This window comes from Puma concolor, chromosome E2, assembly GCF_028749965.1.
Source record: "Puma concolor isolate L17-30 chromosome E2, mPumCon1.1.hap2, whole genome shotgun sequence".
Lineage (NCBI taxonomy): Eukaryota > Metazoa > Chordata > Mammalia > Carnivora > Felidae > Puma > Puma concolor.
In genome coordinates this window covers 49,206,613-49,231,860 of record NC_141681.1, presented here as the reverse complement: position 1 = coordinate 49,231,860, position 25,248 = coordinate 49,206,613, and the positions used below count along the sequence as shown (strand labels likewise).

The following is a 25,248-nucleotide window of genomic DNA, read 5'->3' as shown; positions in this document are numbered from 1 at the left end:
AGAGGGGCGCCTGGGTGGCGCAGTCGGTTAAGTGTCCGACTTCATCCAGGTCACGATCTCGCGGTCCGTGGGTTCGAGCCCCGCGTCAGGCTCTGGGCTGATGGCTCAGAGCCTGGAGCCTGTTTCCGATTCTGTGTCTCCCTCTCTCTCTGCCCCTCCCCTGTTCATGCTCTGTCTCTCTCTGTCCCACAAATAAATAAAAACGTTGAAAAAAAAATTTAAAAAAAAAATAAAAAAAAAAGAAAGGAATTTCCATTTTGACTGAGCCTGTTGAAGCCTTTACATAAACTTTCCAGTTAACAGGAAATACAGGGAACAGAGGAACAAGGCAAATGCCACCACAAGGAAACAGACACATGCCTGTCACATCCTATGAGACAAGTGGCCTGGTCTCTTCCAAAATAATATGATGTAGGGGCGCCTGGGTGGCGCAATCGGTTAAGCCTCCGACTTCAGCCAGGTCACGATCTCGCGGTCCGGGTCACGATCTCGGGGTCCGTGAGTTTGAGCCCCGCGTCAGGCTCTGGGCTGATGGCTCGGAGCCTGGAGCCTGTTTCCGATTCTGTGTCTCCCTCTCTCTCTGCCCCTCCCCCGTTCATGCTCTGTCTCTCTCTGTCCCCCCCCCAAAAAAAAAACTTAAAAAAAAACAAAACAAAATAATATGATGTAAAAATAGAAAAAGATTGGGGGGGGTCTATTCCAGATTTATAAGGACCAAAGGGGCATAACAGCTAAATGCAGTGGCGGGGGGACCCTGAAGAGATTCTGATTTGGGGTAAAAAATTAAAACAGCCCTAAAAGACATTTCAGAGGACAACTGGAAGAATTTGAACGTGGATTGGATGAGAGGTTATGTTACAGAATTACGGTTAATCTTAGGTGTGACAACAGAACTGTAATCACTTCCATGTAAGTCCTCATTCTTAGGCGATACCTACTGAAGATTTAGGGGTCTGGTGCCACTATCTTGGCAACTCACTTTGAAATGGTTGTGGAAAGACAGAAAGAGAATAGAAGAGAATTTCAACAAGGAGGGTATATGGGGGTCCACTGTACAGTTCTTTCAGCTTTTCTGTAGGGTTGGACTTTTTCAAAATAAAAAATTGGGAGAAATGCAGAACTGTTCATATTCCTGAGAGTTGCGAACAATGAGACATCTTACACAAGATTCTGATTCTCCAGCTCCAATTTCTAGGAGTCCAATATTGTAATGTAACTAATATCCTGAGCCTGTGTTTATATACACACACACACCGCTCTCACCTTAGCTCAGTTCTGGCCTGTTTTCTGGCTTGTACCCAACCCACCATTATTCAGTGTGGCCCCTCCCCAAAGGCAGCCCGGGGAAGACACTCAGCACAGAGGGAGACAGAGATGGGGCTTCAATGTTACTACGGTCATCAGTCACCTCTGCACCTCTCATGCTACCCACTGAGCCAACCCTCTTGCCTCGCCTGTCTCCACATCCAAATGCCCCTCCAGGATCTCAGTTCCAGGCCCACATCCTCCAGGAATGCTTCTCCAACTCCCTTGCTGACCTTTCTGTCCCAGTCCTGAGTTCTGGACCACCCGAGAGGTAAGTGTCTAGACCCCTCTTCCATGTTGGAAGGAGGGATGGAGCTCCTCGGCAGGTGGGGATGTCTTTGGAAGGCTCAACACTCACATGCAGTTTCTGGCAGCCAGGTCTCGGTGTATGAATCTCTTGGTACTCAGATACTCCATGCCACTGGCAATGTCTGCCATGAACTTCACCAGCATCTGAGTGGGCAGGAACTGGAGGCAGCCCAGGAGGGAGTAGAGGTCAGCAGAGTCCATGAGATCCATTCTTCCCCCCTCCTTCCTTCCCTTCCTGTGTGTGCCTCACTCGGCCCTGCAGTGGTTTCTAATGGCTCTGAAAATGAAATCCCACCTCTTTCCAACAAGGCCCTATATAATCCCCTCCTGCCTTCCTCTCTGAGTGGATCTACTGTCCTTGCCCTGGACATAGGACACACGCTCCAGCCAGGGGCCTCCTTTCTGGTTTTCAGACAGGCTGCTGCTTGCTCCCACCTCTGAGCCTTTGCCTATACTGTTCCCTCTGCCAGGATTGCTTCCCCCAAGATCTCCCCACCTCCCACCAGCTGGCTCCTCCTTCAAGGCCACCTCCTTAGTAAGACCTTCTCTGTCCCCTCAAACTAACTGCCTAGCTTCTCTATAGTTCATCTGACTCTATTTCCTTCCTAGCACTTACATTATCTTATTTGTGAACTAATTTACTGCCCGGTGTCCCCACTGGCAGAGAGCTCCAGGACAGCAAGCTCTGGGTCACCATGGTTTGGGTCACCATGGTTTTCCCAGTCTCTGAGCAGCGCTGGGTACCTCTTAGGTGCTCAGTTAATACTTGTGAACCAGAAATGTAAATGTCCCTCACCACTGGCTGGTCCCCGAGCCGGGAGTAGAGGAGGAAACTGTGCAGGTCTCCATGTTTCATGAAAGGTAAGATGACCACAGGTGCCGGGAAGCCCTCTCGTTCAGAACCCTGGAAACAGACACCTGAGCCCCCCCCCGCCCCCCACAGGCAGCCCTGTCACTCCAGTTGGACAGGAGGGGAAGCCGTCCCCTCCCTCAGCTCTGTCTCTCCCTTCCCCTCAAATCTCTCCCTTCCCCTCAAATCTCTCCCTTCCCCCCAAATTGTTGGGGGCGGGGGACAGCAGTGGCAAGGACTGAGCTTCAGAGAAGCCATTTCCAGCACTGTTCCCAGGGAAGTTTCCAGAGCCCTCCTGGGGACCTCAGCTATTTCTGGGAAAGGTCAGAGGTCACATTCCAAGCTGAGGGAAAGAAGGAGGGGGGAGCTTGCTGACTCTGAGGAATGGGAGGGAGACAGGGAGCCTGGAGGTTTGATCTTCTCAGTGCCAGAGGGAGGGGTCTTCCTTCTAGGGTGGCCTCCATGGAGCCTGCAGATCCCCTAAATCTGCCCCTCCCTCACCAATGAGCCTCATGACGTTGGGGTGATCGAATTCCTTCATGCAGACGGCTTCACTCAGGAAATCCTCCAGCTCCGATCTTGTGCAGATGGCAACTTGGAGGGGAAAGGAAGGTGATAAGGAGGAAGGGAGGGGAGAGAGGACTCTTTCTCTCCTCTTCTCCTCCATCATCATCATCATCATCATCATCATCATCATCATCAAACATGATTACTAAGTACCTGGTGCTGCACTCAGCACTTTACATATATTAACTCATTTAACCCTCTGAGGTGCCACTATTGTTTTCCCTGTTTTAACAATGGGGAAACCATGGCACACAATGGTTAAGGAATCTGCACGCACAGCTTGCAAGGGGAATAGGCAGAACTGAAGGCCAGGTGGTCTGGCTCTGAGGCCCACGTGCAAACACCATGCAAGGCTGCTTCCCCGGCGATCCATACGATTACTCTGGACGCTGGCTCACAGAGGCAAAGTGACCTGCCCAAAGTCACATAGCTGGGATTCAAACCCAGGTGGGGAATATAACCTGGTACATAAGAAGTGCTCAATAATGAATGAATGAGTGAGAGACCGTTGAGTCCATAATCCAAGCTTCTGAATCCAGTGATTCAGAAAGGAACCTTTTGGCCTAACCACCAGGTGCAGCCTGACCCTCAACGCCTCTTTCCTGTATGGGAAGGACTTGGGCATGGACTCCCTGTGCTGTGTGACCCTGGACTGGCTCTCACCCTCTTTGACTATGTAAATAATATAGTCGCAGTCCACATCAATGACACATCCTATATACCCAGCATTAAGTGCTTTGGCTCACCCTAGGAGGCAGGGAGATTTTTATCTTTTTTTTTTTCCCCCGGATGAAGGATGGCAGCTCAGAGAGGGAGAGTCACTTGCTTGAGATCACACAGCTGGTAAATGATGAAACCAGGTATGCCTCATTCCAGACCTTTTCCTGCTCTGTTATGTATCACAGGAGCTCGTCCCCGAAAACTACATTTCCCAGGCTCCCTTTCATACTGGCTTCCTGTTGGGAGTTTGCCCATGGGAAGCACTGATGGCAGACTGGCAGGTGCGTAGGAGGAAGGGGAGAAGTCAGGGTATTTCACCCTGTCTCTTACTGCTTCCAGTCTTGCTTTGATGGTGGCTGTGCCTCCTGTGTGTTTCAAGCTCCTACAAGGTAGCCGCTAACTCCTGTGATCCTAAATCCCACCAGGCGTCCCTGGCCATGGGCTCTGGTAACACCATTTCCTCCCTCTGCCCTTCAGGCCTTGGGGAGGAAGTAAGGTACTGCTGCTGCTAATCTCCAGGTTGCCTCACTGCTCCCAGTTATTCCTGCACCGTTGTAGTAAACCTCCTCATATTACATTCCTTCTGTTGAAGTACCTGGCATGGATTCCATTTCCTTTCTGGAAACCCTGAGATTCTGTGGTGGGGCTAATTTGCTACTAACTTTTCTGTGCTTCTGCCTCCTTAGGGGCATAGGAGAAGGGTCTAGGGCTAGGAGACGGGAGTCCCATACGTGTGCACATGCAGGCATAGACTCACTCTTCATTGTCTTCACAGCCACCTTGAGGATGGAGTCATCCTGGTTGAGCTGGCCCTCCATCACAGCTCCGAATTCTCCTATGGGGGACCAGAGGGAGACATCGACCTCAGGGGCACTTGTGGAAACTGCATTTCCTGTGACTGGGTAGGGGTGGGCAAGTGAAGGACTTCATGGTTCAAGGGAATACATGTGTGCTCTAGGTAGGGAACTCACCTTCTCCCAGGGTCTTCCCCAGGGCCACCTTATGACGGTCCACCATCACATCCCGAAGCTTCTCCTTCAGCTCTTCATTGATGCCCAGGCTGTTCACTGCATGGGGGGTGGGGGTGGACAGAACCATGGAGCAGGGCTGACATTCAGGCGACATTCAACATTCGGACATTTGACATTCGGATGTCAATAGGGATGTAGCCATTATGAAAATATTGAAATACTTCTGCATTCATTCAAAACCAGCTACTGCCCTGGAGCACGTGGGTGGCTCAGTTGGTTAAGCATATAACTCTTGATTTTGGCTCAGGTCATGATCTCACGGTTTGCAGGTTTGAGCCCCGAGTTGTGCTCTGTGCCGACAGCTCTGAGCCTGCTTAGGATTCTCCGTCTCCTGTCTCCCTCTCTCTCTGCCCTTCTCCTGCTCTCTCTTTCTCTCTCTCAAAAATAAATGAAGTTAAAACTTAAAAAAAAATCAGCTACTTCCCTAAGCACACACCCTACCCTAGATCCTCCTCTAGATCCCTGAAACTTCTCCCAAACCAGCAGCTAAAAGGTTAGAACTTGGCACATGATCTTGCACCACTGGGCACCCTGACTGGTCAGTGTCCTACAATGCCAGTTGCTAAAAATATTTCTTAACTTTTTATTGAAGTAGAATCTGCACAAATCATAAGTTAGTAGCCCAATGGATTTCCACAAACCAAACACAACAGTATAATCAGCACCCAGGTCAAGAAAAGACCATGACCTGCCCTCTCAAGAGTGGCCACCTTCCTGACTTCTCTTACCATAGATAGGCTTCCTCTGTTTGGGGAGATTATTATAAACATGGAATCACATAATATGTTCTCTTTTGTGTCTGGCTTCTTTCAGTCAACACGGCGTCTATGAGACAGCTGTAATGTGGTTGTGGGTAACTACAATTTTTTTTTCGTTGCTATATGGTAACAGTTCTCAAACTTATTGGCCTCAAGACCCCTTCACATTCTTAAAATTACTAAGGACTGCAAAAAGCTTTCGTCTAGGGGGATTATGTATACCACTTACTGTATGCAAAGTCAAATGGATAGATTTTAATTTTTTTTTCAACGTTTATTTATTTTTGGGACAGAGAGAGACAGAGCATGAACGGGGGAGGGGCAGAGAGAGAGGGAGACACAGAATCTGAAACAGGCTCCAGGCTCTGAGCCATCAGCCCAGAGCCCGACGCAGGGCTCGAACTCACGGAGTGCGAGATCGTGACCTGGCTGAAGTCGGACGCTTAACCAACTGCGCCACCCAGGCGCCCCTAGATTTTAATTTTTAAAATTTTTTAAAGTTTATTTATTTTGAGAAAGAGACAGTGGGACTAGGGAAGGGCAGAGAGAGAGGGAGAGAGAGAGAATCCCCAGCAGGCTCTGTGCTCTCAGCACAGAGCCCAATGTGGGGCTTGAACCCATGAACCGTGAGATCATGACCTGAGCTGAAACCAAGAGTCAGAGGTTTAACCAACTGAGCCACCCAGGCACCCCAAATGAATAGATTTTTAAAACAAGAATAAACAAGCACACATTCATCAACCAATAGAGTGATGACATCAACACACGTTGTAGAGCTTCTGGAAAACTCCACGGAACACGTGTGAGAGAACAGCAGTGTAAAAGGGCAAATAACATCTTGGAATTACTATGAAAATAGTTTTGACCTCATGGACCCCTTACAGAGGTCTCGGGGACCCCTCCAGGGACCTGGATCACACTTTGAGAACTACTCTGCATGTTACTTCATTACGGCACCATGACCTCCTTGCTTCCTATTCTTTCTCCTCTTAAATAAATGTCTTTCCCAGCCCCTTCTGGTATCTCCCTGGGGCCCCGGTAGCCTTCTCACTGTGTGCTGGGAAGAGACATAATTCTGTCCCTTTTCTTTCTGGTCTCCTCAGCTGGAAAGATGAAGAGATTTGACGAGGTGGCCTCTGAGGTCCCTTCTTAGCTGGGACACTTCATAGCTCCACAGTCGAACAGAGAGTCTAGAGTTCTAAGAGCCTATGATTTTCAAAATCTTAGGGGTTTAGGGGCACCTGGGTGGCTCAGTCAGTTAAGCATCTGACTTCAGCTCAGGGCATGACCTCACCATTTGTGAGTTGGAGCCCTGAATCAGGTTCTCTGCTATCAGCGTGGAGCCCTGCTTCGGATCCTCTGTCCCCTGTCTCTCTGCTCCTCCCTCACTTGTGCACATGAGCTCTCTCGAGCTCTCTCTCAAAAATAAATAGTTAAAATTAAAAAAAAAAATCTTAAGGGTCTGTAGTATTACAACATTAAAAATTTTTCATTTAATGTTTATTTACTTTTGAGAGAGACAGAGTGCGAATGGGGTAAGGGCAGAGAGAGAGGGAGACAGAATCAAAAGCAGTCTCGAGGCTCTGAGCTATCAGCACAGAGCCCGATGTGGGGCTCAAACCCACACACCGTGACATCATGAGCTGAGCCGAAGCTCGATGCTTAACTAACTGAGCCACCCAGGCGCACCAAGAATTAAGCCTTTGATTGTTTCGGCCAAGATCAACCTTACCTCTCTAACATTCTATAATTCCAAGAGGCAGTTAAGAGGATGGACTTCAGAGCAAATCTACCTGGGTTCGGAGCCCAGCTGTCTGACTTACAAGCTGTGTGGCCTTGAGGAAGTTACTTAACCACTCTATACCACAGCTTCCTCATCTGTTGACGTCCCTACCTCATTGGGTTGTCATGAGGATTAAACTAAGTGATATGTACAGAGCACTTAGGACAGCGCCCATCACATAGGAAGTGCCAGGGTTGGCTGTCATCATTGGCTTCATCATCATCAATGATCCTCATCCTTATTGTTACCATCATCATTATCTTTATCATCATCATCATTACAATGTCCTAGGGTCCTGTGGCCCCGGGGTTTGGTCCTTCTACGATTTATTGTGTCTAAGACTCTATTATTCTTTTTTTTTTATTTAAAAAAAATTTTAACGTTTATTTATTTTTGAGACAGAGAGAGACAGAGCATGAACGGGGGAGGGTCAGAGAAAGGGAGACACAGAATCTGAAACAGGCTCCAGACTCCGAGCTGTCAGCACAGAGCCCGACGCGGGACTTGAACTCACTGACCGCGAGATCATGACCTGAGCCGAAGTTGGCCACTTAACCGACTGAGCCACCCAGGCACCCCTAAGACTCTATTACTCTAAGGGTCTGTGTGGTTTCACAGTTCTGTTGTTCTTATGGTCTGTGGTTCTAACAACCCAGCATTCCAAGACTTTCAGAAACTTTTGGTGCATGCATCGACAGAAGCTTAGCAGGCCCCAGTCTCTACACTCATCATCCCCGCACCAGGGCAGGGAGGCACAGGGTTCACTTACAGGTGGCTTCAGTGGTCCGGCGGCTGTAGGACTTGCGAACACGGTACCTGACCACCAGTTCACCCCTCTCCACTGTTGGTTCAAACACCTCTCTGGGGGGAACAGGCAGGAGGTGAGGGCAGGGCAGAAATGAGTGGAACCCCCTCCTTCCAACAGCAGTGAAAGTGACCACCACCCTAACCCCAGGCCCTGCCCCCCCTCTCCTCCATCGTTTGCTGAGCTTGTCTTGGATGGCTACCTTCTGCCTCCCCCCTTGTCCTCATTCCGATTCTTGCTAATCTCTCATCCTGTACCAGCCTCCTCACGGTCTCCCCGACTCCAGCCTCTCTGTTCCAATCCACATTAGCCTTCCTACTCATGTAGTTCCAACTCACCCATAGCGGGTCTCCTTCTTCCGTCGGTGGACGAGGAACAGGGCCAAGATGAAGACACAGCCAGCGGCCACAACTGCTCCCAGCAGTACATACCACCAGGGCCATGAGAAGGCAGGGGCTGGGGGCTCACTCACTGTCAGGGGGTATGGGACACAGGTCATGGCTGGGGCTCTGGATCCTGCTCCCTGGGACCCAAAGGGGTGATGTTGGAGGGAGGCAGATGAGGAAATATCTGATGAGACATGTGGCAGGTAGGTGTGTTCATTTATCCAGGGAGACCGGATTTGGGTGTGAAAAACGGGTGAGCAAGGGAGAGAATGCATGCAGCATAGGATGGGTGTGGGGGGGGGGCGTGTGTAAGGAGTGTGAGGTTCACGCATAGATGGCTAAGGAGTAGTCTTGAGGAGTGTGTCCTGATGATGGAGGGGTTTCCATAAAGTAAGGGATGGAAGTGAAATGCATGTGCAAAGAAAAGGCATGTATATATAGAGCGTCAGGTGGATGTTGGAGGAGTTTTGGGTATGCGAGTGAGGAGTAGTCAAGGAGTTTTAATTTTTTTTTTCCAACGTTTTTATTTATTTTTGGGACAGAGAGAGACAGAGCATAAACGGGGGAGGGGCAGAGAGAGAGGGAGACACAGAATCGGAAACAGGCTCCAGGCTCCGAGCCATCAGCCCAGAGCCCGACGCGGGGCTCGAACTCACGGACCGCGAGATCGTGACCCGGGCTGAAGTCGGACGCTTAACCGACTGCGCCACCCAGGCGCCCCAAGGAGTTTTAGATACAATTAGCGAAGAGTGATTTGTAAGGATGTAACTTTGGTGCAAGAGGAGTGTGGGAAGGGCAGGTGAGGAACATGGGATGAAATGGTGTGCAGAAAGGTGGGAGTAGATGTGTAAGGGATGGGAATGGGTACATGGTAAATGTAGCAGGAGTCTGGTGTGGGTGTGTGCATAGAGTGGGAACAGGTAGGACTGGCAAGGGGCGAGGGAGTAACGTGTCAGGAGAGTCGAAAAGTGTGGACCCGAAGTTTTCCAGCATTTGCAATGTGAGATATATGGTGAGTGTGTAAAAAGCGTGCAGAGTTTGTGAATGCGAAGTGTGGGTGTGATTGGGTTTGAGAGGTGTGGGTGAGGAACGAAGGGTTGTAAAGCTATGATTGGGAAAGAAGACTGGGAGGAAAGGAGGCTGTGGAAAGGGTTTGCAAAGAAAGGCAGGAAGGCATGGGAGGAATATTTAAGGATAGTAGGTTGAGTTACAAGAGGTGAGCTGTCATAATGCTAGGAGGGTACAATGGGTGTAGGAGAAGTTTTTGAGAATTGCTGAAGAAATACTTGAGAGGGATTTGAGGGGGATAACTGATCTATCCATCCGTCTATCTATTCATCCACCCATCCATCCCTCCTTCCATCCATCCATCCACCCACCCACCATCTATTCATCTATCCATCCCTCCATCCATCCATCCATTCATCCATCCAGCCACCCATCTACATTCATTGAGTTCCTACGATGTGTGAGGCCGTTCCAGGCAACCCCATCAAGGACCACACAAACCCCAAAAGTAGAGGATTAGAACGAGAAGTTTGAGAAACACGGAAAGCATGTCAAAGAGTATGTGTGTGGTGATGGAGTCCTCACTGGGAGCTGAGGGAAAGAAAGGAGGAGAGAAGGTGCGAAAACCCTTACCTAGCAGGTGGATTGGTTGTCCTTGCCCTGTGAGGAGAAAGGACAGAGGGAGGACATGCTCAGAGAAAGCAAGACTGATGTGACATGGGTGAGGCTCTCAGTAAGCTTCCGGGGTAGGAAAAGAGCCTAGATTGGGGCAACACTGAAAGGTACATGGAGCAAGGCAGGGGTATCTGGGAAAGACATGGTCCTTGTGAATCAGTTGGAGGGGGCTGAGCATGAAGTTACCTGGGCGCCAGGACTCCAGGGGCACAGGGTGGCTCCAGGGTCCATCCCCAGCAGCGGTGTAGGCTGCCACACACACGGTCAGGTTGGGCACAGTCCCATCCCCCTGCAGCTCCAGGGTCACCTCTCTCTTTAGCCCTATGTCCATTAGCACCTAGGACATCCAGATGTAGCATCAGGGTAGAGTCCCAGGCCTCCAACTCTTAAGACTGCACCCTTGGCCTCAAGTCCTCATCTTTCTCAAAGCCTCCTCCTCACGCCCAGCCCCTCACCCTTTCTCCTCCTACCCTTCATCTCTCACCCCCATCGCCACCTCCATTCTCCATCCCCACACCCACTCATCAGCTCCACCAGGACTGGGCCTTTGCTTCATTCGTCGCCTGTGCTCAAGTGCTAGCACTGTGCGTGGCACGCAGTACTTCTGCTGAGGGGCTAACCCTCACCTTTCCCCCCCCCCCCCCGTGTTCCTCTATTGCCTCGTAACTCCCCGCTTCCCACTCCATTTCTGCACCCCAGGGTGCTGCTTGTTGCAACACCACTCTTGTGCAAATTAGGAAAAGTCACCCCTTCTTCAAGGTGTTATACAATTATCTGCTATAAAATTGTCATAGTACATCTGTAAGTCTACCGAAACGCTTTTTACAATGATTCGTAAATAGCTACTCCCTGACCCTTCCCTGGACTCCTTTAACTTTCCCAGAAAGTGCTCTCCTAGGTGTAATGTATGCCATACTACCCAACCTGCACAACTGTCCATGTCCACCCTATCATCTCCTCCCCCACTCCCTCCCCCCGGCCACTCCGCCCCAGCCCAGCCAACAGCACCCACCTCCGGAGTGTCCTGGCCTCGATAGGCCAGCCGGTACCCTAACAGGGTGCCCTGCAGGGGTGCCCTTGGCTCCCGCCAACGCACGAGGGCTTGGCTCCCATTCCGCATGGCACTAACGTTCTCAGGGGGGCCCAGGGGTACTGGAGGACAGGGAAGAGGGGAAGCTGGCACCCTACCTCTTCCTGCCCCCTTCCCCTGTTCCCAGGAAGCGGGGGCAGGGTGCAAAGGGCATGCACGTGGGCAACTCGTGCAGCCCTCCCATGAGCAGAAGCGCAGGGAAGAGGTCTGGGAGAGATGCCAGTGGGCCGTGCTGAGGAGTCAGGGGGTGGACAGGAAGGACTAAGGCCACATGGGGTGAATGGGTAACAGGAGCTGCTGGGGGTGGCATCGATGTGAGCAAGGTCCAGCAGGGCAGAGAGTGATGTCTGCCCCACACCAGCTCCTTCTTACCTCCCTCCGGTGTCTCCACAGGAAGCCAGTGGGTCCAGGGCGAGGGGCCCTGGCTACTGGTACAGGCCACCCGGATGTGGTAAGGAGTGTGAGGGTGGAGGCCACCCAGCCGAAGTTGGTGAGGGGGGACGGATGCTTGCAAGGTGATAGGTTCTTTGGGGGGGTCTGGCTCTCCCAGCCAGACACCCACCCCATCATCTGACAGCACAGCCTGGGGAGAGGGAAGGAGCATGAGGACAGGATGGCCACGCAATTAAACGAGGTGGTCACCCAAGTCGATGGTGGTGGTCCTGGTGTGATTACACGGCTTCGCAAGGATGTGCGTGCATGTGCGTGTGTGTGTGTGTGTGTGCGTGCGTGTGTGTGTGTGTGTGTGCCGTGCTGGTGTAACATGGGCACGTGCATTTGCAAAGCAAGGAGACCACCCGGTTGTACAATGTGGCTCTATCATCACTTGCAGAAGCCACTTCTGGCAAGACTTTCCCTCTCTGAGCCTCAGTTTCCTCATCTGGAAAATGGGGGCTTAGAGGACCAAATACCTTACAAGGCTGCCTAAAGGATGAACATAGGACAAGCTGTACAGAACATGGCAGGTGGTCAGCATCAATAAAGTGACAATGACATTCAACCACGGGCAAAAGTAATGTCCCACAATAGAAGTCAGAAGAGTGGGCATCTCTGGGGGTTGAAGGATCCTTGTAGGGGGTCGGGGAAGAGTCTGCCTCTCGATCTGGAAGGATGGTGACATGGGTGAATATTCGTGTTAAACAATCTAGGTTTACACCAAAGATTATGCACGTTATGTATGCTATATCTTAATAAAAAAGAAAAGCCCTTTATAAATCAGAACTGCTTTGACCCTGACCTCAGGCCTCAGTGTGGGTACTGTGTGTATACCCATTTACAGATGAGGACCCTGAGTATTGGAGAGATGGAACCACTTGTCCAAGGTCACCAGCTTGTCACTGACGAAGGTGGGAACTGAACCCCAACCTGTCTTGCAAACTTCTGCCCTACTTACGGTGAGAATGTCCATTTAAGAACATCACTGATAGTCACGGTACTTCTGTTCAGAGAGGCAGTATAGCCTTAGTGCTAGGTGTAGACGCTGGATCTGGGCTTCAAATCCAGCCTCTACCGTTCCCTAGCTCTGTGCCTTAGTTTCCTCATCTGTAAAATGGGAAAACAACAATGGCTTCCTAACTTGCAGGACTGACTGAATTGATGCTTGTAAGCGCTTAGAAGAGGGCCTGTCCACATCGGGTGTTTATTATTATTATTTTGTGCATGTGTGAGAGGCTGCCTGGCTACCAATGTCAAACTCTGCACACTCTGCACAAAGGCACAGGCTGGGACACTCACCTGGTCCCCAGGAATAGCACGATCAGCATGGCAGAGGCCACAGCTGGGGATTGCATCTGCAGAGCCCTGCCACACAGAACCACAAACCCTCTACAGCCACACAATCACAGCCCCACACCGCAAGGATGCTGCCTCCCGCCCCCTGCAACCGGGGAGCCAGCAGGAGACCTAACCGCTCCTCTACACCATGTGTCAGAAGGTGTTTACTGCTTTCCGATGTGAACTCAAGATTCTTTGGGTCCAAGTCCTGGCTTGGATATCACTTGCTGTATGACCTAGCATGAGCGTCTTTACTTTTCTGAGTCTCTATTCCTATCTCTGGAAAATGGGCATCCAAGAGTCCCTACCTGGCAGGGTGTGAGGTTTAATGACACAGTGCACGTCAGGGGGTCCGCGCATCATATCAACATCTAACATTTCTTGAGTGCCAACACTGTATCAGGCACCCTGGCCAGTGCAATCCTGGATGAACTCATTGGCTTTTTACCACCACCCTCTGAGGTCAATTTCTTTTTTCATTCCCATTTTACAGATGAGGACAATGAGGCCCAGAGTGGTTCGGCAGCTTGCCCAAGGTCACACAGACCCCTGTGGGGAGAGGAGACCACCACGAGGCCTGGCCAGATGGTGGGGAGTGGGATGGGGGGAAGCTGTCCCATGCCTGCTCTCTGACCTGCAGTGACAGATGGGAAGGGGAACCTTCGCTGGGACAAAGGGGACAACAGGGACATGGGTCCAGACAATCAGCCTCCCCGTGCCCACTCACACTTCTCTTTTCCCTGTGACCCTCCCATTCGAACCCCCTAGCCCCACGCCACGCGCAGCAGGAAGTGAGCCCTGGAGAGGGAAGAGGGACACACTTCCGCTTTCCTTTGACATTGGACGCATGTGGGTTGGGGGTACAGCAGATGCCTGACCTGGCATTTGAGGTCTCCCAAATGGGCCCTGGCCTCGGGGATTAAATCAGTTTTATCCCTTTTAGCCAATGGGAAGGGCAGATCACTTCCCCTCTCTGGGTCTCAGTTCCTTACCTTGAAAACAGAAAGATTAACAGATTACGTTTCTAGGGTTAAAATGACAAGCAAATGAAATTATGTCCAGGGCACGTAATTACAAGAAAGACAACTCTTATTTAATCACGCGCTGGCTCTGAACGGTCTCTCAGGAGGTGAGGAGGACTGTTTGGGTTTGAGGAGATGAGGGTTCGAATCCCACCTCTGCCACTTCCTGGCTGTGATCTTGGGCAGGTTGTGTGACTACTCTGAGCCTTAGTTTGTTCATCTGGAAAACGGGTGAATCCATAGACCCTACTCCATAAACACGCAAGGGGGTGTGCGCAAAGCCTTAAGACAAGGCCCGGCACAGAGCTGACACTCCATAAAAGCTGGTCATTGCTAAGTACTGTCACCTGCCGTGGCAGGCACTGTCCCACCCTTATTCCAACTTCCAAATCTCAGAGAGCTTCAGGCCAGAACTGGGCTCGTATTCAGAGATCTGCATTGGTTTGTTTTTCTCACTGGAGAACAGGAACAACTTTGATGCAGAAGGGCTGGGTCTAGAGCATTTCAGGTTCCAGCAAACGTTCCCTAATCTAGGTCTGGCCCTGCGCTGGGCAATCGTGAGGACTCAGTGGTGACCAAGACAGCTGGGACCGGCCCCCTCCCCGAGCTCACTGTCCGGTGGGGAGACACACTCACCCCCAAAACAGTGACACCCCAGAGTGATCAGGGCTGGGATGGGAGACGTACAGGGCTGCGGGCACCTGGAGGTGACAGAGATGGCTCTGGATCACCTGTCTCAGGATTCCCTCTCTGGCCAGAGTCAATATTACTAATACTAAAAAAAGTTAAAGCAGCTGATAGTCTATCGTGCATATCCTATGTTCCAGATACTATGGTAAGTTTGCTACTTGCATTCACTCACTGAATTCTTACAACAAGCCTATCTGCCCACTTTACAGATGAGAGAACCGAGGTCCAGTGAGATTAAGTCACCGGGCCATGCTCCTGTAGCCGGCCGCTGGTAGAGTCAGGATTTGAACCCAGGACTTCTGGCTTAACTCAAGGCTCTACTGCTGGTCAACACACGAATGGCTGGGAAGGGCTGGTTTCCCAGGAAGAGGATGGGGGCTTATGAGCGGTAGAAGGAGGGCCAAGGTCTCACCTGCAGGGTACAGTGCGTGAGGGGGTAGATGCCGCTCAGGCCTGGGGTCCAAGCCACCTCCAGCTCTGTGGGCTGACGGGAAGCCAGGTGGAGGTTGTGGGGCCTCTGGGGGAGCACTGCGGAGAGATGAGGGGAGGAGCTGACCCTGGGGGGCCTTGGCCCAAAGCTCCCCGCCCTTCCCTCTACCCCAGCTCTGACCTTGGGCCCAGACCTCACACCCTCTGACCCCCAGCTCCCCAGCTCCCTTTCCTGTCACCTGTGATGGTGGCTGTGCGGGATGTGGTGACCCCCTTGGCATTGTGGGCTTCACAGGAGAAAGAAGACGTCTTGTTCAAGCCTGGGGAGTCACAGAAGGAAGGGCCCAGTGTCAGAGAGGCCAAGAAGGGGTTCCCGGGCCATGCTGGGCCACCTTCTACTGCCTGACAGGGTCAGTCTAGCCTGCATGGGCACCTGCTGCATGGGAGAGAGGGGGGAAGGGCGATGAGTTGGGAATGCAGGCCTCCATCCTCAGATGCAAAGACAAGGACAGGCTGGTGGCCTCAGTCCTGACGCCCCACCACACAGACATACATACATGCAGACACACACAGGGGCACACACACAAAGAGACTTACATACCCATACACTCACACACAGAAACACATACTCACACATGCACATATAGACACACAGACACATACACTTATGCACACAGACACACACACACACACACACACACACACACAGTCACACACTGGGACAAACGCAGACACGATCACGCTGAGCCACACAGGCACACGTAGAGGCTTCTATACCGAATGGACACACACTTAAGAAACAGGCCTTCACCGGTGTGTATAAAGGTAATGTTTGTTCACTTATAAGCTCTAAGCTCAGCTCCTACCAAGCCCCCTCCCCCTCCCGCCCTCAGTGGCCTCCCGGTGTTTCTGGAACACAGGCCATCAGACATCAGACACGTTCCCACCTCCTCAGGAACTTTGCATTTCTCTGTTCCCTCCGCTTGGATCAGTCTTCCCACAGATGTGCACGTGGCTCCCTCCTGCCCTCCTTCACATTTGTTACTAGACCCCACCTTCTCAGCCACCCCGCCCCTGGCTGTCTTGTTTAGAGCTGGGATATCACGTCCATTATCTAGCCACTCCACTGCTTTACATTTCCTCTGGTTCTTCTCATCACAACATACTTTACCTATTACCTTGTCTTGCTTAGTGTCTACTCCACTACGTCAACTCCAGGAGGGCAGGGGTTTCTGTTTTGCCCCCAGCTGTATGGCCCAGGGCATACGATGGCCTTGCACACAACAGGTGCTCTGTAAATGCTTGTTGAACGAATGGATGAATTTATGTGGATGCCTTTATGTACTATTGAACGTTGTGGGGCGTGTCTGTAGAAATGCCAGCGTGTGTAATTCTATGGGTAAGTGAGTTAATACGTGTCTTGGATAACTTTCTGGGTGTCTGGGGGTGGACTGCCTCCCCTTCCCAGTGTGGTGCAGGTGGGAACACAGGCGGACATGCACACACATGCACACATGCACCAGGACAAGTACAGAGACAAACAAGAGGCGCAGACACACAAACACAAAAATACACAGATTCACACACGAGGAAATATAGACACACACACAGTGTCTGGGTGACAGGATGTAAGAGGACCAGGTCTTGAGTCTGTCAGGGTGACCGCAGGTCTGTGTGTGCCTGTGGATGTCGTATACCTTGTGTGTGTATCTCCTGCTTGTTCTGCGTGCGTGAGCCCGCGTTCTCACCACCACCATCTACCCGCAGACACAAAGTTTCCTTTTCTCAGTCGGCACAGGGAGTGGAATGAGGGAAAGTCGGCAGCCGGGGCCCGGAAGGGGGTTGGGCAGGGAAGCTCCTCAGCGCCGCTGCTCAGGCGGCAGCTCCCAGCCAAGGTCAGGTGCCCGGCCGCAGCCCCCGCCGGCGGGGGAAGGGCAGGACAGCCCCGGGCCGACTGCCGGAGGGGGCGGGGAGCCTGGGTCCGGTCCAGCCACCTGGCACGTGGGGGCCCGCCAGGGTCACCGCGCGGGGGCTGGCGCTGCCCGCCGGAGGAGCCCTGGGGCAAGAAAGAGTTCTGGAGCCTGGTCCTGTTCCGACCGCAGCATTCCTGCCCCCGCGTGAGTCACGGGGCGCCCCCCCCTCCCGCTCTGGAACTTCCGGCGGCCGGGTGGGGGGGCGCGCGGCCCAGGATCCCCCTTCCTTGGCGTCAACGCGCACCTTGAGGACTAGGAGAGCAGGGATGGAGGGGCCTAGGACCCCCTCTCCTCCAGCGGGCTGAACTTCCTCGGCTGGAGCAGGCCCACCCCAGATGTGCTTTCCAGATGCACTGTGCACTGTCCCTCGCCCTCTCCGCTCCCGCTCCTCCTCCCCCCCACGCCCGCGCTTTTTCCGAGGGAATCAGAGGCATGGAAGGAGAGGGGGCACGCCCTGAGTCAGATCAAGGGACAGACTCACACAAACGGACAAAATTCCTTACAGCACCCCCCCCCCCAACCACGCAGACACAATGAATCATACTTAACACACGGGGCCGTTACTGGCACAAAAACAGAAAACCCGGCTCTCGCTAAGCTACACAGAGGGCTGATGGTGTCGCAAACACGCCGTGACACAAATATACACTCAGTGACTTGTGTCTATATACACAGGGACTGACATTGATGCACTTTATAAAGAGACACACATACATCCACAGACATAAACGTACAACCTACAAACACCTAGCAACACAAGGCAACATCCAGCCAGGCTGAAACTGAATTGAAATACACACACCAAGCAACAAATGTACATTGAAGTTGAAGTGGGCCCACCAATACACACCAGGACGTGAGTGAGGTGAGTGTTGACTTGCTTGCAAACAAACACAGCCAATCCTTCAAACACAGCTGGACACTCAGGTTGCTTCAGACGCATTTCAGACACAGACTATACAAAAGCACACGCTTGCGTAGACACACAGGACTGACGCAGACACACAACCTGCCCTGTGCACATAGATGGCTCAGACCTACATATACGCTGTTTATCTACCAAGAGAAAAGCGGGGCTGGGGTTGATTCGCAGGGAGACAGGACAGAAGTAGAAGGGTGTTGTTACTGCCTGCTGGGAATCTTTCTCTTCCTCTCACACATGTATGCGCGTGCACGCACACACAGATGTCCATGTGACGGTCCCATGCCAACACACTCACCCTGTGACATATACATAGAAACCACAAAGACATCCTGTGGACACGGACAGCCATAGTCCGTGGAAACACTGAAGAAACACCAGGTTGTCCACTGATACATCCTGAGTCCACAAGGAAACAGATGCCCACACACACACACACACACACACACACACACACACACACGTACACGTGCATTGGCAGCCCCTGAGAAACTTACAGAGACATACTCTAAAGACCCAAACATACAGTGGGGTAGACACCCAAGCTGACAGAAGCATACCTAGTGACAAACACACACACACACACACTGAAATACCCATAGACACTGGCCCTCCCTGGGGCACTTGGGCGGCTCAGTTGGTTAAGCGTCCGACTTCGGCTCAGGTCTTGATCTCACAGTTCGGTTCGTGAGTGCCTGCTTCAGATTCTCTGTCCCCCTTTCCCTCTGCCCCTCCTCCCCTCTCTCAAAAATAAATAAATAAAGCATTAAGAAAAAAAGAAGCTGGAGCGCATGGGTGGCTCAGTCTTTTGAGCGTCCGACTTCGGCTCGGGTCATGATCTCACAGCTGGTGAGTTCAAGCCCCGTGTCGGGCCCTGTGCTGACAGCTCAGAGCCTGGAGCCTGCTTCGGATCCTGTGTCTCCCTCTCTCTGCCCCTAACCCACTCGCATTCAGTCCCTGTCTCCCTCAAAAATAAATAAACATTTAAAAAATTTAAAATTTTTTTTTTTCAACGTTTATTTATTTTTGGGACAGAGAGAGACAGAGCATGAATGGGGGAGGGGCAGAGAGAGAGGGAGACACAGAGTCGGAAACAGGCTCCAGGCTCTGAGCCATCAGCCCAGAGCCTGACGCGGGGCTCGAACTCACGGACCGCGAGATCGTGACCTGGTTGAAGTCGGACGCTTAACCGACTGCGCCACCCAGGCGCCCCAAACATTAAAAAAATTTTAAAAAAGGAAAGAAGCTGGACCTCCCTAAAGCACATCCTCATACGAAGAGGTTGATGCTGACAGATGCACTGAGGCACAGATTCAGAGGGACATGGATGCATACACACCCGGACCTCACACACACGCTGAGACACACACACACAGACACCCTCCCCATAGAGCTCTACCATACACCGACACACACACACACACACACACACACACACACGGATCCTCTCGCGCCTGCGGGGCAGGGGGGGGCACCCATTTCTCCTTCCTGGGATGGAGTGGGGGACCTATACCCCCTCCCTCCCCATCTCCAGGGTCCTGACAGGCTGACTCAGGCCCCAGAGCCATGGGCCTGAGTCACCCTTCTAGGGGCTGGCATGCTCACCACCTCTTCCTTGTACACTCAGGGCCCCCGGAATGTTGAGAATGTGGACACCTCCCTCTACCTCTGGAGACCCTTCAGAGTCTCCTCCTCCCCCACCCATCCCAGAGGATTCAGGCAGCAGGTGGGGGGGGGGGGTGTGTGTGCCAGAAGCTGATGCCCTCCAGGGTCCAGCTGCCTCCCTCTGACTGATCCTCAGCCCTCTGTGTTCCTCTATCTCTCCTTCCTTAGTGAGGGTGAAACCTCTGTGTCCAGGGGCCCTAGCTCTGCCTCTGACTGCTCTGTGATCCCAAGCTAAGTCCTGCCCCATCTATGTGGTGCAGAAGAGGATGGTCTCCCTGAGGCTAAGAGAGTTTCTACTGTCACTCAGACCTCCCTGTCCAGTCTCTCCATCTTGGGTTACCTCTGTGGTCTGTCCCTTCCGGTGTCTCTTGTTCTCTCTCTCTCTTTGTAACTGTCTTTCTCCCTCTTCCACTTTCTCCTCCTCTCTCAGCTTTTGGCTCTGTCCCCCAAGTGAAACTCTTCAGCTACTGAGGTGGGCAGGGTGGGGGAGGTGGAGAAGAGGAGGGCACGGTCGATTCCAGTGCCCTGCTTGGGGTCAAGCGCTGACAAAGGGGCATCAGCCCCCCCCCCACACACACACACATTTGGGCCATGGAACAGCTCAGAGGAAACCCAAGACAAAGAATTCTATTCAGACAGGCTGGGGTGACGAGACAGAAGGACAGGGAGACAGACACACACACATAGAGAAGCAGAAAGAGAGAAACAGAGAGAGCTGGAAGGCAGAGAGACAGAAAGGGACAGAGAGAGCACACAGAGAGAAATGTGGGGATATGTAGGGACAGAGACGCAGAGGCAGAGAGACTCAGAGGAGAGAAGCAGGGACAGAGAGCCAGACAGTGAAGGATAGAGGGACAGGCAGACACACGTGAAGAGGCATGAAGGGCTCCCTTGCTCCCCACCTCCATCCTGCCTGGCCCTCCGTGCTGAGCTGGCCGCGTCCCCAGACTTACCTCGGATGCGCAGTGTATGCTGGGGGCCACGGCCCATGACTGGAGTCAGGGGGACAGCATCCTGGAGCCAGAGTAGGTCCACGGGCTCTGGGGGTCCCTGGGCCCAGCAGCTCAGGTTGAAGGGGGTATTGGCGGCCATGGCCCTGTCCTCCGGCTCCTCCAGGAAGTAAGGCAGGCCTAGGGAGTGGTAGTGGATGCTGAGGTCCCTCTGAGCCCCCAAGGTGTCTGACTCACTGCTAGGATAGGGCAGGCTTCAGATGCTTTGACCCCTATGTCTGATCCCTCAGGACACCCATACTTCCTTCCGATGCCTGACTCCTCAGGTCTCTACCCCCAGAACACGTGATCCCAGTATCTGACTCCCCCACCAGTGTCCGAACTCCAGGACACCTGAGTCCCTTACGTCTCTTTTCCAAAATGTCTGGCTCCCAGTCCTATTTTACCAACGAGGAAAGCGAGGCCCCAAGGGGTGGAGGAGAGGGTTCAGTGGCACCTCTGGTCCCTTAGCTGATCCCCAGAGTATCCTACCCCGACCATGTCTGACCCCAGGACATGCCACAACCCCCAAGATGTCTTCTACCCCAAGACATATAATCTCACCCAGGCCTGCCCCCAGTAATTTAGAGACTTCCCAGCTTCCCAACCCCTAACAATCTCTGACATTCCTAGGCTGCGAGTCCCCCAGGGGACACCCTGAATTCCCCAGCACCTTCTAATCACTCAGGCTTCCTGCCCTCCCATGACCTCTGAGCCCAGGGCTCACCCTCCAGCCCAACATAGCCAGGCTGGGACAGGAAGGTCTTTCCTCCCAGGTTCACGGCACACTGGTACCACCCCGCGTCCGAGAGCTGCAGGGATGAGATTCTAACAGGGCAAGAGGAGAGACAGAAAGGCTCAGGGTCAGAGCTGCATACTGAGAGAATTGAAATAAGGGGTCTGGACTGGAAACTCTTCGGGGTTAAGAAGTGGGTACTATTATTAACTCATTTTACAGAAGAGGAAAGTGAAACCCAGGGTTACATCACATGCTCGAAGCCACATAGCCAGCGAGTGGCCACACTGGGGTTCCAGCTCAGGGGGGGCTCCCGCCCATAACCTTTCACCCGCCATGCGATGGAGGTCGGGGGGGTGGGGGGGAACAGGGGTCGGGAGGCATGCAGTTGGTCAGGGTGGGGCTGGGGGGGGTGGGAGGGGGAGGCTGAGCACCTGAGTTGGCTGACCACTTTCCATTCATCCTCCCCGTCTTCGCCCAGGGGCACCTGCATCTGGGTACTGTCGGCCAGCTCTAACACCTGTCCATCCCGAAGCCAGGTCACCTCGGGGGGCTCCCCCTGAACCTTGAGCTCACACCGAAGGGTCCCCACAAGTCCCCGGGCACCGGTGATGTTCCTTGGACTCTCCACGAAAGGGTCTGCCTCAGCCTGTGTGCCTGCAAGGAGATGGGCAAAAGTTAGCTCAGGAACCCCTACTTTCCTCCCAGCCTGCCAGGCCCTTAGGCCCACATAGTTGTAAAGTGACCTCAGCAGGGTGGGTGGGGTGGAGGGTGGAGGCTTTGGGGGAGGATGGGAGCCTTCCCAGGAGACTGGGGTCCGGCCTCCATCCTTCCTATAGGGGCCCCCATCCTACGTCTGTTGGGAAGTAGGCCGGGGATCTGGCAGCCTCCCACGCCCTGGACTGCCCGACAGGGCCAGCCCCGGCCCCCACTGCCCTCCCTTAGGGTCTCTAGAGACCTGACGGATTGGGCTGGTGGATGGCGGGGAAGAAAAAGAGGTGGGGAGGGAGAGAAGAGAGAGAGAGAGTAACAGGGAAGGAGAGACAGAGACGCAGAGAAGCCAGACAAAGTCAGGCATGAGGAGTCGGAGACAGCAGGGAACGGAGACTGGAGGAGAGACACAGAAAATAAGCGATGAGGAAAGAGACACCCCTGAGAGGGGAAAAAAAGTTGGGGGGAGAGACACAGAGGGAAACAGACAGAGAGACGACATCATAGAGACACTTAGAAAATAGGGAGAGATGAAGACAGAGACCAGGACAGAGAAATGAAGCCCCCCGGAGATGGTGGAGCTGAAGCTAGAGCCAGAGACCCCTGGCCCAGAGATGGAGTGGACAGTGACGGGGTAAGGACAAGTGGGGGGTGACAGTGGCGAGGGTTTTCCTGAGAGCTCCGGAGCCCTCCTCATCCCACTGCTTGACTTAGTACTCCTTTCTGGAAGATTCCTTCCGGGGCAGCCCCCAGCTGAGGTCGGCTCCCCAGGGCCCCCAAGTTAAGTCCAGCTCCACTCCTGCCCCCAGTTTCTCTGTCTGTCCGTCTCCCTCTGTGTCCATGTCTTTCCGTCTCTGACCCTCCCAGTTTCTGTTTCTTACCCTGTTCCTCTCTGAGCCCCTTTCTCCCCACCCCCCCACCCCGGCCTTTCTCCGTTAGTGTCTGTGTCTCCCTGTCTCCCTGTCTGTTGTCCCGAAGACACTTCTCCAGCCGGCCCAGACTCCCCCAACACCTGCCATAGCTGCCCCCCCCCAACTCCGCTCCCTCCTGCCCCAGCCCAGCCACGCTGGCCTTCCCCCGCAGGCCCCTAGCACTCACCCTTGGGGGCCACGCACCCCCAGCAGCACAGCGCCCAGCACCAGGCCAGCAGGACCCTGCCCATCCTCGGGGCACCACTCGAACGATGCCAAACTTTCCTCAGAAGTTGCCGGGCACGCCGTGGGGGTGGGGGCAGGGCCGGGCTGTCCCCAGCCCTCCCCCCAGCTCCGGGCTCCCCGGATTTGGCACTGCCTGCCTGCCACGGAGGGCCCCTTGCCGGCTCTGCTCAGCGGCCGCCTCCCCTGCTCCCCTGCCTCCTACTCTCCCTCCCAGACTTCGGGCAACCCTTTCCCCGCCCCTGGCTCCCCCTCTGCCTCCGCCCACAGGACGGAGCCCAGGGGGCCACCTGGGCTTGGAGGGGTTAACCCGGGGAGGAGAGGACCAGCCCTGTCTTAAAGGGGCCCCGGAGCGGAGCGAGGCTGAGGAGGGGGAAGGGGCCCCGATGGATGGACCCCTAATCCTGGGCCAGCGAGGCAGAGAGGCTAAGCTCGCTATCCTGGCTCTGGGCGATGTCCCTCTGGACTCTCTCAGTGTCTGGTAAACAATTCCTCCAGAACTCCACTCCCCTCTCAGCCTATGCGACTCCCCCCTGCCCTGCCTCCACCCCCACCCCCAGCCCAGCCCCAGCCCCAGCCAGACACTCCCCCTCACTCTCGCAGCACCGCTGATGAGGACACACACACTCAGATGTCATCCACACACAGAGGCTGGGACAGCAGGGGACAAGCAGGGGCACGTTGCTGGCCCACGGACCCACTCAGACAAGCCGGGTCAGGAACTCCGTTCCTGCAGAAACTCAGAAACCAGGAACGGGAAGACGCGGCTCAGCGGGCATCCCCTGGATAGACTCGGGCAGACATGGATCCTTGTAACAAAAAAAAGACCCATGTGGGCGCAGAAACAGGACGCCAGTGTATGGGCACTCACAGGGGTGCCCGAAGATGTGGGTTGGAGTCTCGGCTCTACCTTTAACTGTGTGACCTTGCCATTGACTCCCCCCACCCCCACAGCCTCTGTTTGTCCATCTATAAGATGGGACTAAGAATAGGGGGGCCTGGGTGGCTCAGTGGGTTGAGTGTCCGACTTCAGCTCAGGTCATGGTCTCACACTCCATGAGTTCGAGCCCCGCGTTGGGCTCTGTGCTGACAGCTCAGAGCCTGGAGCCTGCTTCGGATTCTGTGTCTCCTTCTCTCTCTGTTCTTCTCCCCCACCTCACTCCGTGTGTGTCTCTCTCTCTCTCTCAAAAATAAATAAAGATTTTAAAAAATTCTTAAAGAATAGAACCCATTTAGTAGGCTAGAGGGAGGATATGTGAGGTCAGTGCGTGTACGGTTCTTCTTCGCACGTGGTAACACAGCTGACAAGGTGCCCTTGAGTTTTTGCGTCTCATCTGTTGGTCTCTCGCCTTGCTGTCTCCCTCTGGTGGGACTGTGCATCCTGGCGCCTGTGTGTTGATTCAATTGCTTGTCCGTTTCTGTGCCCCTCTGTGCTGTGTACGTGGTGGGGGGTGTCTCTACAAGCCTGGGTGTCTATGCAGGAGGGGGCTGGGCATTCATCTCTGTGTGTACCAGTAGGCTCCTCCCCACCCCCATCGTCTAGCCCCATCCTTCCCCACAGGGCTATGCCCTGGTTTCCTCCTTGGCCTTCTTGCCTCCCCGTGGCCAGAGGGTTGTTTCTGCAACTCAGCTCTCACCCTGTCCCTCTCCTGCTTAACTATGACCCACCACTGTGCTGGGGCTGAGCTCTCAGCCCCTCAGCCTGGCACTTAGGGCTCTTCACCAGAGGCTTCCCTGAGCTGTCTCCTGTGTGTCCCATCTCAGTGACAGAGTCAGCATCCATCCCGCCACCAAGGCCAGACCCTCAGGGTCCTCTTGGACAACCCCCCCCCTGCCCCCTCCCCGCAGTAAGTGACTAAGTCCCCATGCAGGATGGAGGAGCTTCATAAACCTCTCT

General features: G+C 53.6%; 1 protein-coding gene and 1 long non-coding RNA gene across 3 annotated transcripts in view; one reads left to right on the top strand and one right to left on the bottom strand.

Annotated features, from left to right (window-relative positions):
* AXL (AXL receptor tyrosine kinase) overlaps positions 1-23,827 on the bottom strand; it is a 29,292-nt gene extending 5,465 nt beyond the window's left edge. The window contains exons 1-17 of one of the 2 annotated variants that reach the window (XM_025914213.2): positions 23,296-23,827; positions 21,921-22,143; positions 21,478-21,578; positions 20,715-20,891; positions 15,441-15,521; positions 15,185-15,300; positions 11,660-11,870; positions 11,210-11,349; positions 10,384-10,534; positions 10,156-10,182; positions 8,467-8,599; positions 8,093-8,184; positions 4,723-4,818; positions 4,509-4,586; positions 2,966-3,058; positions 2,411-2,532; positions 1,664-1,773 (exon numbers count right to left, since the gene is read on the bottom strand). In XM_025914213.2, the coding sequence (XP_025769998.1) occupies positions 1,664-1,773; positions 2,411-2,532; positions 2,966-3,058; positions 4,509-4,586; positions 4,723-4,818; positions 8,093-8,184; positions 8,467-8,599; positions 10,156-10,182; positions 10,384-10,534; positions 11,210-11,349; positions 11,660-11,870; positions 15,185-15,300; positions 15,441-15,521; positions 20,715-20,891; positions 21,478-21,578; positions 21,921-22,143; positions 23,296-23,359 (2,015 nt within the window). In that variant the 5' untranslated portion in view covers positions 23,360-23,827. The remainder of the gene's footprint in view (positions 1-1,663; positions 1,774-2,410; positions 2,533-2,965; positions 3,059-4,508; positions 4,587-4,722; positions 4,819-8,092; positions 8,185-8,466; positions 8,600-10,155; positions 10,183-10,383; positions 10,535-11,209; positions 11,350-11,659; positions 11,871-15,184; positions 15,301-15,440; positions 15,522-20,714; positions 20,892-21,477; positions 21,579-21,920; positions 22,144-23,295) is intronic. The other variant, XM_086689855.1, reaches the window with a different exon arrangement.
* Positions 11,870-16,539, top strand: LOC147573619 (uncharacterized). Its single transcript, XR_015244894.1, has 2 exons — positions 11,870-12,681; positions 14,982-16,539. It is a non-coding gene; the product is annotated as an uncharacterized LOC147573619 (long non-coding RNA).
* Positions 23,828-25,248: the final 1,421 nt, after the last annotated feature.